Below are 12,246 nucleotides of genomic sequence, written 5' to 3' on the forward strand. Positions count from 1 at the left end.
ATTATTTTTTTATCTGTTGAGTGATGCAGCACTGCTTTCTTTTTCATAATATAAAGGATTTTTTTCCGCTTCATGCATAAGTGATGAAGACAAGGTAAGTGAAAAATGTGTGTGAAGTGGTATGTGAAATCCTGTTTACGGCTTGCCTTTGGAGCAAGACCTGTCATTAAAGACCTGTCAGATTATTTTTTTTTGTGCTGCTTTTATGGAGTAAACTGGGGACAGGTTGGCAGGGGAAGTGTTCTGGTTGGTGTAGGTTTGACTTTCACTGCAAAGTCTCCACTGGAGTCAGAGCAACTTCTCTTCCTTTACCAGATGGAGAATTCCTCTGATAGCATTAGAAGACTGCCAGCCCAAAACTGCCATCTGCTTCTTTTCAGAGTTTATTCCAAAGATGTAAAGCTTTATGGTTCTGGTGAGGAAACTGAACAGAACCCTTAATATGAAACTGTGATAGTCCTTGTTCGCTATATCAGTGGCTTAGAAATTAATACCATTACCAAGGGTTGATCCATTTGTGATTTTCTCTGAGACTTTCTTAAATTTTATATCATTTTAAGGTTAAAAAAAAAAATTAAGTGGACTGCCCCCATGCCATTGACCAAGTAGAAGCAAATGCAATGAAGTTCGTGCTAGTGCTGGCATGGAGAACTCTACTCAAGGATGAGTTCAAGCTGCACACCTGAGCGCCAGTCTCTTCTAAAACTGGATGTTTGTGGCTCTCACCCATTTCACCTGCTTCTAAGTCTTAGCTTTGAAAAGCAAGCAGATTTCCATTGTGCTTAGACTAAAGAATAATTCCTTTTGGTTAAGGACAGTAGGCTGGTAACCAGCAGTATGTTACAGGGTCATGAGATGTCATTTTAAGGATCTTTCTTTCAAGCCATTTAGAAAAAAATTCTGAATAAAGAATGCACTCAAATGAAGTTGGACTTGTTCTCTGGTATTAAGTTTGTTGGTAATTATATATTTACCTTAGCTGAGAACATATGATTGAATAAGATATCTAAAAATATTACAGTTGATTTTATTTCATTCACTACTTACACACACACAGAAAAAGAGGTATTGCAAGAGAGGAAGCAAAAATTGCATAAATGGTGCTTCACCATTACCAAAACAGAAAATAACACTGATTCTTAGATTACTATTATGACTAAGTTAATAAAGTAATCGTGTGTCATGTGGAATTTCATTACCATTATTGAATGTGAGTGTACAATTTAGTCTCAAGTGCTGCATTCATTTTTAATTGAGCCGTATGTGTTCTACCTAATGGAAGGCTTGGGTTTTTTCGTTGCACACTGAATAAATTTTAATTGAACACCTGATTCCTGCCACCAACACATTAACATCTGGACACTATCTATCTTTTATGCATATAGACACACTGACTGTAACTCTGCAGAAAAGCAGATAATAGGAAAACAAAAAGACAATATTATGGAACACTTTCAGCCATCACTTCTTATTATACATTGAGAAGCATTTAATTATCTTGTTTCATTTAATTAGCCCCACTACTTAAGTCAATTGTTTTTTATTGATATGGCATGTTAGCATCTTCACTAATTGGAACAAAATAACACATAACTATACTAAATGTCTTGTGCAAAATACTTTCTTACCATTTTTTCTTTCCCAAGACTTAAATTTATTTCAGTCTTTTCAATAATGTATAAAATTTTGACATGCAATATCTTGATTTAAACTTTAGCACTTTTCACAGTTTTAACCCTATGTTAAAGACAAAAATGTTTCTGAAAAAAAGGTGTTTTCTTTATAACATAGGATTTTTAAAGACAGACAACATAGCATCACTCTTTGTAGATTTCAGAAATTGTAGTATTTCTTTAGAAAGAAAAGTATATTTTAAACATTCCTTATCATTGAGACTTTAATTGTAATTTGTTTCAACATTTATAAATTTAATTATAGAAGAACAACAGCTGTTTTGTGTCACTGCAGCTATTGTACTTCTGTGTTTTTGTTATCTAATCCGTGCCCATTTTTGAAATCTGTAATTTAATAATGCTGATAATTCTAACAGAGTATGAATGAGTTCAAATTATATAAATATTTTAGTATGTAATGCTAATTTCCAGTGAAGTAGGAGCAGCTGTAAAACAGCTGCTGTGGAAATGCAATTGATCAAAAATGACTTTTTTTCTCCATGAGACAATTTATTTGAATAGTTTTAGATTCTTCAATTCAAAACTATTTTATTATGTTTTTAAAGGCATAATGTATTTTTGAAAAGCATAATTCCTCACAATGTATTTGATATCTCTATACCAGAAGAAAAAAAAATTGTACTTTTGGCACATTCTCATTTTTCCAAGTACCACGACTTTTGCAGATAATTTCCATCCCTTCTTAGTTGTTGGATAGTCTTTATAAGATGTGTTTAATTGTATTGACAGAGATGAAATAATGTGTCTTTATGCTGTGAATGTTCTCACCCTAATTTGAGAGTAAATTTATTATTAATATGTATGACTCTCTGCTCTCTTATATACATGACTTGTGGAATAATAAGACATTGTACTTACTTAAAATACCCATTTTGAAGCTCAAATACAAGTTTTGCAGTCCTTGCCCTCAAGTTTAATTTAACCTCTTGTTATGGTTTCACCCTTGCATTTTCTTTTCTGTTCAGGTCAGTCACAATGCAAGGTGAAATAGATTTTCGTAGACTGAGGCATTGCAGCATACATACCTTGACATCCACAGGAGGGCAGCATGGTAAAAATAAGGGAGAAGACAAGAATGTGATTCAGCTGCGTAAATCTCACTTTTGATTGTTTATGTTGTTTTGTGAAAGCTTTTATAATTTAGAGAAGTGTGTATTTTCCTAGCTGATAGAGAGAAAATAATTGCATGTTAATTGTAGAAATTGCCATTTGTAGCTTCTTAGCAGCTCAGAGTGGAAGTATTTTTCTCTAGGGTACCCATGGTCAGTTTTAGAAGAAAGTTCAGGGGTTTTTTTTGTTGTTATCTTTTTTTAAAAAAAAATTTGTATATCAACAGTGTTACAGTTGAATATCACTTTAGGATTGCGTGTGTTTGGGAGACAGTTGCTGGCCAGAACAGTCCTGTGCAGCAGAAATGGGCTGCCTGCAATAGATGGCTCACATGCCTCCTCACAAGTGCTAAATTCTGTATTCTTCAAGTGTTACTCCCAGAGGTCTAATTGTGAATCAGCTGCAGTTTAATAACTCTAGTGCAGGGACAGTACATTTGAATGCTTTTATTTAACACCAAGTTTGCATGAAGTGTTGATCTGCCTGGGAGTAGGAAGGCCCTACAGAGGGATCTGGACAGGCTGGGTAGCTGACCTGAGGCCAATGGGATGAAGTTCAACAAGTCTAAGGGCCGGGTCCTGCACTTCGGCCACAGCAACCCCAAGCAACTCTACAGGCTTGGGGCAGAAGGCTGGAAGAATATGTAGAGGAAGTGGCCTGGGGGTATCAATTGACACTCAGTTGAACATAAGCCAGCAGTGTGCCCAGGTGGCCAAGAAGGCCAATGGCATCCTGGCTTGTATCAGAAATAGTGTTGCCAGCAGGAACAGGGAAGTGATCATCCCTCCGTACTCAGTACTGATGAGCACCTGGAGTACTGTGTTTGCTTTTAGGATCCTCACTACAAGAACAACATTGAGATCCGGGAGCATGTCCAGAGAAGGGTAGTGAAGCTGGTGAGGGTCTAGAGCACAAGCTTGTAAGAAGTTTTCTTGTACATTACTTGTTCTGGTCTTGCAAACACCCAGGACAAAGCCATTTTCAAGGTATTATTGGTACCATTTCAACATTTCTTTAGGGTTTTAGTTTTCTTCCTAGTTATCTCAATCCATTATTTCCATGAATGGATGCTAAAGTTTCTTAAAGGGGGTATATTTGTAGTTGTGCATTTCTATTGTTTCTTGGAATAACTCCTGCAGAATTCAGTCTTAGAATGTTTATGTGTGATAGACACTGTTTCTAAGACAGAGAAACTTCGGAGGTGCTAATAGCATGAGGATAGGAGAAAATTCTGGGGATATACAACTGCATGCTTGCATCCAGTTACTGCTTCCTTCTGCATATCATTGGGAACAAGGTACAAGCTTAAGTATGCTTTAGGTAACCATGTTTATGTCTTTCACAGTTAAAATTTCTTAAAAAGAACATAAAGGACATGGAATCAGAAGTTCTTTTGGTTTTTTTTTTTTTTTTGGCATCTTTAAAATTGTACAATTATGTATTGCCTGTAAGAAAGTTTCTTAAAATGGAAGTTTTAAGAGAACTAATGGAGTCATGCTACAAAAGTGTTCTTCCTTGTTCTCTCTCATGAATTGTCATCAAAAGGCAGTCAGGAGCATTAAAAGTACTTTTCTGACTCTTGTATTGAAAGGATCACCTACAGTGACCACTGTACACTGACAAGTTTTCCAGGGCAGGATATCTCTTATCAGAACGTTGGATTGGCCTTGTGATACAGGAACAAATGTACATCTAATTCAGTGTCACATCTGCTGTAGCCAGCAGCAGGTGATGTAAGTGTAAGGTGTAAGTGTCCTTTCTCTGTTCTTTTCCATATTCCACCCACCTGCAGGGCAAGGACTCTGAGCCTGATGTGGTTTCTTTGCATGAATTGAGTGCGTTTCTCATTCACAAACCTTTCCAGGAATGCATTAAATGCACAATGAAATCTAACTAATTTGAGTTCATGGAAACAAGCCATAACTGTTGCTTTGCTTTGTAAAAATGGAAATTAATGTCTGGCACTATTCCTATATTCCTTAGAGTTGCTAGAGATGCAGTGGAGGCAGTCAACACCTACCAATACAGGCAGCATCATTTGTTGTTTTTCTTTTCTGCTGTTGTTTTGCATGGAAACAAGTGGTTCCAATGTTTATGTGGAGTCTGGTAGATTAAAAGGGAGTTTTATATAAGTGAGAGGTTAAAGTGTCAAACTTGTAATTCAGAAGAAAATCACACAGCTTCCAATTAAATGGGAAACCAATGAAGTTGGGCATTTAATAGCATAGTATATAGATGGTCAAATTACAGATACATGTTTCATTCATAAGGAGTATCAGTATGAATAGGCCCTTACAATTTCTGTTTTATATATGTATTATATATATATATATATGTGTATATATATATATCAGCATATATATATATGCTGAGATCAGAGACAGTTTTGAGCACTCTGCTGATTGGGCTTCCCTAATACCAATGTTGAGTTGTCATACAAAATCCAACTTAAATTTATTAAGTTTAAAAACACTTTATTTTTTGGTTCACAGAGCATATGAGAGTGACTTCATGAAAAGCTGAACCTAATTGGTCAAGGGCAAAGAAACTGTATTTATCCACAGGACTATATTTGTATATTTGTAGACATAATCCTCGATTCCATTTTGAACTTACCCAACCTTTGAGAAATACATTTTATCTATGGTTTAGTAACAGCTTTATATTTTTGCAAAGTGGGGAGAGTCTGCTATTTCAGTGATTGCATATGGCATACAAATTCCAAAAAGGTAACTATATTTCCCCCCCATGGTTGTAATTTTACACTATGACTTTTCATGCTGGACTGGCTGTAGTGCAACTGGAATTAAATTTATTCTACCAAGTTTAACAAGCATTTTCAAATCCTGACTATTGGAGTAGTCTCTGTCATTGCATCCACAGAAGCTTTAACACAGAACTAACACAGAACTGACTCAAGAGCAAGGTAGTATATACTATTCTGAACTGAGCTTTAGAATGAGAACTTTTGTCAGATTGCTAACAAGCATTTGCAAGTATGTTCTGATAGACACAGAAGTATTTCAGAATTCAGAGAATGTCACCTTATCTACTTTTTCATGACTGGTAGATACAGAAATTCTTATTCATATAATCTGTTTTCAGATTTTAAGTTGCCTACTAGTGACGATCACAACAAATGTTATGAAAACACGATTGTTGATATTTAGGAGTAGCTCTGATGAGGTCTGTGTTCTTTAAGAAATTAAGGTTATATCAATTCAGAAGTAAAGCTTTCTAGACAATGGAATGAAATGCGTAAGTAGCCAGAGATAATCAAAACCAAGTAATGTTCTTAAAAGATTTCACATCTTTTAGTGGCCTCTCTTGCCAAAAGCGGACTATTTTCAACACAGTGGCCAGAATTGGAGTTGCATCAGTTGGCAGCTTAGTTCATTGATTTTTTTTTTATACCAGTGTGACACTGAACCAGGGTTTTAACTGATTCCACCAGTGGCATTGTATGACCTAGCAACAAAAGTAGATTTTTCATATTAGCAGGTCCTTAGCCATTTAGATTATAAATAATATCACTGCATGCCTGGAAAAAAAGGTCACCACTTTTTCTATCTAATTGCAATGTTATGTACTTGCAGTGAGATGGAGAGGTGTCCGGGCTGGATGCCTGGATGCTTTTGGATGCTGAGGATGAGTTGATTTAAGACCTGGCAATTTAAACAACCTCTGATACAGCACAAATGGATGGGAAAGAAGTGCAATTGAAACTTTTTTCTAGTACACCTACTGGAAGAATTTAAATTCAGGTTGTCACATTTAAAACCAATCTCTTAGTTGTTTCTGCTTACTCTGCTTGATTTCACCTCATGGAGCAATTGTGTTCATAGACAGTGATCTTTTTAGAGGAAATTAAACCAAGAGATGAGCCCCAGGACTGCCTCACAGATGTTGCAACTACTGTTATTTGGTCCCTGGGATTAGGATAGCTCTGCTCAAAAGTAAACCCCATAAAAAAATACAGAGAGTGGGTGTCCCGCAGTTGTGCTGTATTACCTATTTACATTACAATTATATTACTTCAGAATTACAGCACTTCCTGCATTGTGTCTGAACAGTATCATTCTTTTGTTACCTGGAATTCTCTCAAAGCTAAAGGATATTTTTTTGTCTTGATAAACATTCTCCCTTTACATACCAAACATATTTCATGATATGACATGAACCAGATCAGTAATTCTCAAGTTGCCATTGCAGTTACTTTGCAGGCTCCTTAAGTACTGGTATGCATATTCACAAATGCTGAAGCTCTTTAGAGTGCAGTGAGTTATCGCTGTTAAAGAATCTAGGGATATCTGATTTTCTAGTATATCCAGATCCATTTATACTGTAAGAGAGAAGTTGTTTAGGAGGAAAAAAAAAAAAAAAGCTCATTTTTCTATTCATATTATGAGTATCTTGCTCATTGGAATAAATGGAACTGTTTGCTGTGGTTGGGGTGTTTGTATTACTTGACATTCTTCAAGTTTTCTATATCCTTAGCAATCATAATTACAATAGAAGTTTAGGCTGATTTTTTTTTCATTCCATCTGTTGAAGGCTTATTTAGTTCTCTTTCTCAAGAGCACAGAAGGTACTAAAATGAATCCGAGAATGTTTACCGCTAGGTTTCTTATGACCCAGGTCATATTGTTGTCTTGAATCAGTTTTCTCTCTCATCCTCAACTGAAGGCAAAAAATGGCTTAATCTTGTGGGGTTAAATAAAAGAAGGAATGCGGTGCAAGGAAGATTCCTTTTATGCAGGCGCGCAGGGATGACTGAAAGTGCCTGTGGGCATTTGGTCCCCATTGGTTCTCACATTGAATGCAATGATGCCCACAGATAGCCTGTATTGTTGTCAGCTAAATGGGATCATGAGTGTCTGAAAGGTGTTTGAGAATGAACTGAAAATCATTTTCACAAGTGGATGATTACTTCTGCCACATGTTAACCGAACTCTATCAGAATGGCCCAGATTTTTGAGACTGCATTAATTGCTCTTTCAACCTTGACTGAGGTTTCTCTTTAAGAAAGGCCTTTGCTGGACTAAACTGCTACGCTTATTGATTTTTCTTTCTATATTTTTTTCATTGTTTGTGATAAATGAAGCTTTTTACAAGTAGAGAATTTATCATTCAAGATGTAGGTAGATTGCTTCGTTCCTTGGAATAAAAAGGCTCGTCTAAAAATGATCTCTGTAGAAGTAATAAGTCCTTTCTCGTTTCTCCAGCAGTGAATAGCTCCAGTATTCCACACTCAATTATGTTTTTCAGCTTTTCATTAACGCTGATTTTTTCATCAGAAAGTAGAGCCCTGCACTCTTTCAGTGTGGGCGTAGAGCAAATAAGCTGCCATCTTCATCCCTGTCACGCCGCCACTTAATTGAAACTGAACAATAATATTTAGTGATGTGGTTTTGAATTTTTGTAACACAAGGAAATGCACTTTGAAAAATATTCAACCCTTACATATTTAAAATTTAGTGATGGTCAGACTTTGATAAGAAAATGTGTTCTGTTCAGAGATCGTTCTGTTTGATTTTACCTATTCTACTTCCTGAGTAACAAGTGATACTGACAGATAAGTTGTATAGGAAACATTGTTATCCAAGTGTACTTGGCTGTAGCAACAGTATAAGTTTTTTTATTTCCCAGGAAATATGAACTTTAAATATTAGACATTTATTCTCTGTGGCAGTGCAAGTACTGTGAAGTATAATCAGATAAATTTGTGTCTTAATGTTGATCAGACTGTTACTTTTTGATTTGTGAGTGAGGGAAAAGAAAGAAGGCAATATTAAATCATGTTCAAAAAACAAAAACTGTAGGATTCTTTTCTATAGCCTAAGTCTTTGGAAGGTGAGTGCATGGTTTGCGCACTTAGTTGAATATTAATAGTGTCTGAAAAATGGTTTTAAAACCCTTACATTGGTGTAGCAATTAGTGACTCAACATACACAAATAATTTTCCTTTTTTCTCTGTGCTGTGGAAAAGCAGATGTAATGGTTTTAACTGTATGAGTAATATGAACATTGAAAAAGTAAGACAACCAAGCATCATGTACATACAAGCAGTATACCTTCTAATGTGTGCTTATACCATTATAGGTGTTACGTATACATATCTATTACAATATTAATGTGTTGGGTTTTTTTTACAGAATAAAAGTATTTACATACTGCCATGGACATCAGAAAACCATTCCTTTCCAACATCCTGTCAGCTAACTCATTGAAAAAGCTGCAAAACATGGTCTATAAAAAAAATAATAAAAAAAAAAGTCAAAATATTTTCTTTTAGTAATAAGCAATTACTATCCTAGAGCTCAGATACAGGAAAATCATCTCTACGTCTTTCTTCTTGGTGTATGGCTTAACTAGTAATTAAAAAGCTATTTTTGATGATCCCAACTTTATAACATAAATTAAAGACAGGAAAATTATAGCAAATTATGTGATTAATTTTTAGGAATATGGTATTCACTACTTCTGAGTATCAGCTGCTTCTTGGTGCTGCATGTAGAGACAGACACAGCATCTGAAGAAATGGCAGCTGCTGTGTGTTTATTAGTGCCACTGAGGGTATTTAAAATAATCTGAACAAACAATTCTGTGCATCTTTTGCACTCTTTTTTTGACTGGAGAAAGTGAGCAAGACTGTAGGTGAATATGGATACTCATACAGGTAGAGAAATAGCAAGCTGCAGCTCCGTGCATTTCTGACTATGAGCGGCTGCTGTGCTGTGTGACATTTAACTGAGACCTGTGAAAAAACATGCAACTTCTCATCTTAAAACATTCTTAAGCTTAAATATAGGACTTAGTTTACCTCTGAATCTGTTAACCTCTTCATTTTCTGCTCTAGTTGTGACAAATTTAATTTAATTCCGTGAACTACCTTTTATAGTCTTTTCTATATGTGAACTGCAGTTTCTATGGATCCTAGATATTGTTGTCCAAATTTAACAGCTTTCTTAGGTCCTTTGTTTCCCATTTATTTCAGTAAAAAAGAGAATCTCAAATAAGATTTAGGAGTCTAGGAATTTGGTTCCTTCTGGGTATAAACCTGAGATTTAAATTAAAGTATTAGTCTCCTGATATTTCAAGAGCTAGCACACTTGAAATAGGCATTGGATATATCCCCTGTAAATGACTGAAACTTTCTTCACCAGAAAATACTGTCCCCGCTAGAGCTGGCACTGGCAGAGGAATTAGGAACATAAAGTTATAGCTGTGAGTTTATAATGATTTACAAAATGAAGTGCCATAACACTGTGAACTTCTTTACCAAGTCCCAGCTTTGCGTCATGAGCGCTCTTCGTTACCTAACCCTATCTAACAACAGCTGATATTAATGTTGTTACTGTTCCTGTCCTTTGTTTCCCAAGAAAGATGTTATTTAACACCTTAACTGGAAATGAAATCACTTCCAGCTTACAGGAGGAATAGTTAGTGTACATTGTTGTTTTTTGTTTTCGTATCCTTTCCTTTTTTAGGATTATGAATTTGGTGTAACTTGTGACAGTTCTACCTGTACTGCAGAACCATGTGTGGTATTTCTTATAGGAAAACTACGTAGGGCAAAATGTCTGTGTCACAGTAATGAGGAAGACATTAAATAACCTGGGAAACCACCATACTTATTGATAAGCATTATGCTGAACATTCATGATAAATAAAAGTTTGTTCTTTCTCTGTGGTGTCCAAAGCAAGAAAGAATGTGTTGAATTATATGCCCAGGACAGGTAGAAAAAAGGTTTTGCCTGCATCTTACTCATGTGTCTCACGTGAGTGGTTGGCTGATCGCTCTGTTTTTTGACACTGAGTTCAATATCTCAAGGCAGCAGAGCTCCAAATGACTTTCGAAAGTAGAGAGCACCAGTCTCTCTCATCTTTCCCAAAAGGTACCTGTCCACCCACCAACCATCCCATCAGCCGGTTCCAATCATGGTCATCATAACTTTTCCATATTATAGGATGTTCGTTGATAACAATATGAGTCTGCCTTTCACCCACCTAGTTGTACTAGATGCACTTCAGTGAGATTGGCCAGCCTGAAGAGATGTCTCATGTCCCTTTCAGCAGCTTGTCTTTACTACTCATAGACTCTTTCTAGCAAGCCCACTGCCCATCCTTTTCTCCTTGCTTTCGTTAATAATAGTGCGACATGACCATAATGGCAGAAAAAAATATATTATTGTACTATAAAACTTGCTGCATCTGCATGCTTCCTCTGTCATCAAACAGTTATCAGCATATTTGGTTTTATCTTACCACTGCTCAGTCTTTCTGGTTGTATTGTTGTAGCCTAGAAATTGCCAAGATGATGAGAACTATTTTTTTTTTTTTTAATCTACAAGTTCTTATAGTATGTTTAGGAAATTAGAAACTTATTCTGGAAAAAATAAGAATCCTGTTCACTAACATTTTATTTAAGCATTTTCCCAAGCTGACACTGTGACTGGCTTCTCATAGACTAGAGAAACACTCAGAAATCTATGGAAACTAAGCACCAAAAAACTGCTGGAGAGTTTAACTTTTCTAATATTCAATATTTTGGTGGAACTAAAATTATTCTACTTCAAGCTATTTTTCGTAGGCAATTGGTAAAATGTAAGTGATGAGCAGGTTAGTCTTACACAGATCATTTGTTTCTGCATTTTGCTTTTATTATTAAAAGGCTAGTTGTGAGGGAAACAGAAAAAAAAATCACAAAAAATTGCATTGCTGTCACAGTCATGTGACAACAATGAGAAGAATCCTGGTAGGTATGGTAAGTGAATACACTTGTAAGTGTTGCATCCTCTGAATATCATGCTTAGTATTAATAGAAAAAAAAAAAACATTCTCCTTATTATCTCCTTTCCAGATATTTGTATGCTCTAGGACAAAAGGTGTGGAAGCGGTGGAAAAAGCGCTACTTTGTGCTTGTTCAGGTTAGTAGACTGCCATGAAATTTCACTAAAACGTATTTATTTTCATATGTATGCCGTCTGGAGCCATTTATAAGTCACTATGTTCATCGCTAATTCCAAGCCTCTTATGAGATACAGACTTCCCAGAATATATGTATTTTTTTATGCGCCCATTTGTAGTAAACAGAAACGCCACTGAGTTTTACATATATAAAATTTTATTTATATAAATCAGTCCCTACGCTGAGAAATATTTCAAGAGAAGCCTAGAAATTTCTGAATAAAATTGTTGCAATCTTAAAATATTCTACCAATGACTTTCTATCAACATTCAATTTAACATAAATAGTTATGTTTTGTAAGTGGATTGTACTTACTGTTTCCTTTATTCCGTCTCATCAAGAATTTCCTGCATTTAAAATTAATGGTTATATTTACTGGTCATAGAAACTCTAGTGCAGGATTTTTTCTTGGCCACAAAAATGTGCTGGACTGATAGTTCATAACCTTTAGTCCAGACCTTGAGCTGTGTT

The 12,246-nt window shown here is 35.6% G+C and overlaps 1 protein-coding gene across 2 annotated transcripts in view; it reads left to right on the top strand.

Moving 5' to 3' along the window:
* The window catches only part of CADPS2 (calcium dependent secretion activator 2), a 300,595-nt gene that overhangs the window by 171,448 nt on the left and 116,901 nt on the right, over positions 1–12,246 (top strand). For both annotated transcript variants that reach the window (XM_090136996.1, XM_031615180.2), the window contains exon 9: positions 11,668–11,734. In XM_090136996.1, coding sequence (XP_089993122.1) covers positions 11,668–11,734 — 67 coding nt within the window. The remainder of the gene's footprint in view (positions 1–11,667; positions 11,735–12,246) is intronic.

Source organism: Phasianus colchicus, chromosome 1, assembly GCF_987193195.1.
Source record: "Phasianus colchicus chromosome 1, bPhaCol1.hap1.1, whole genome shotgun sequence".
Lineage (NCBI taxonomy): Eukaryota > Metazoa > Chordata > Aves > Galliformes > Phasianidae > Phasianus > Phasianus colchicus.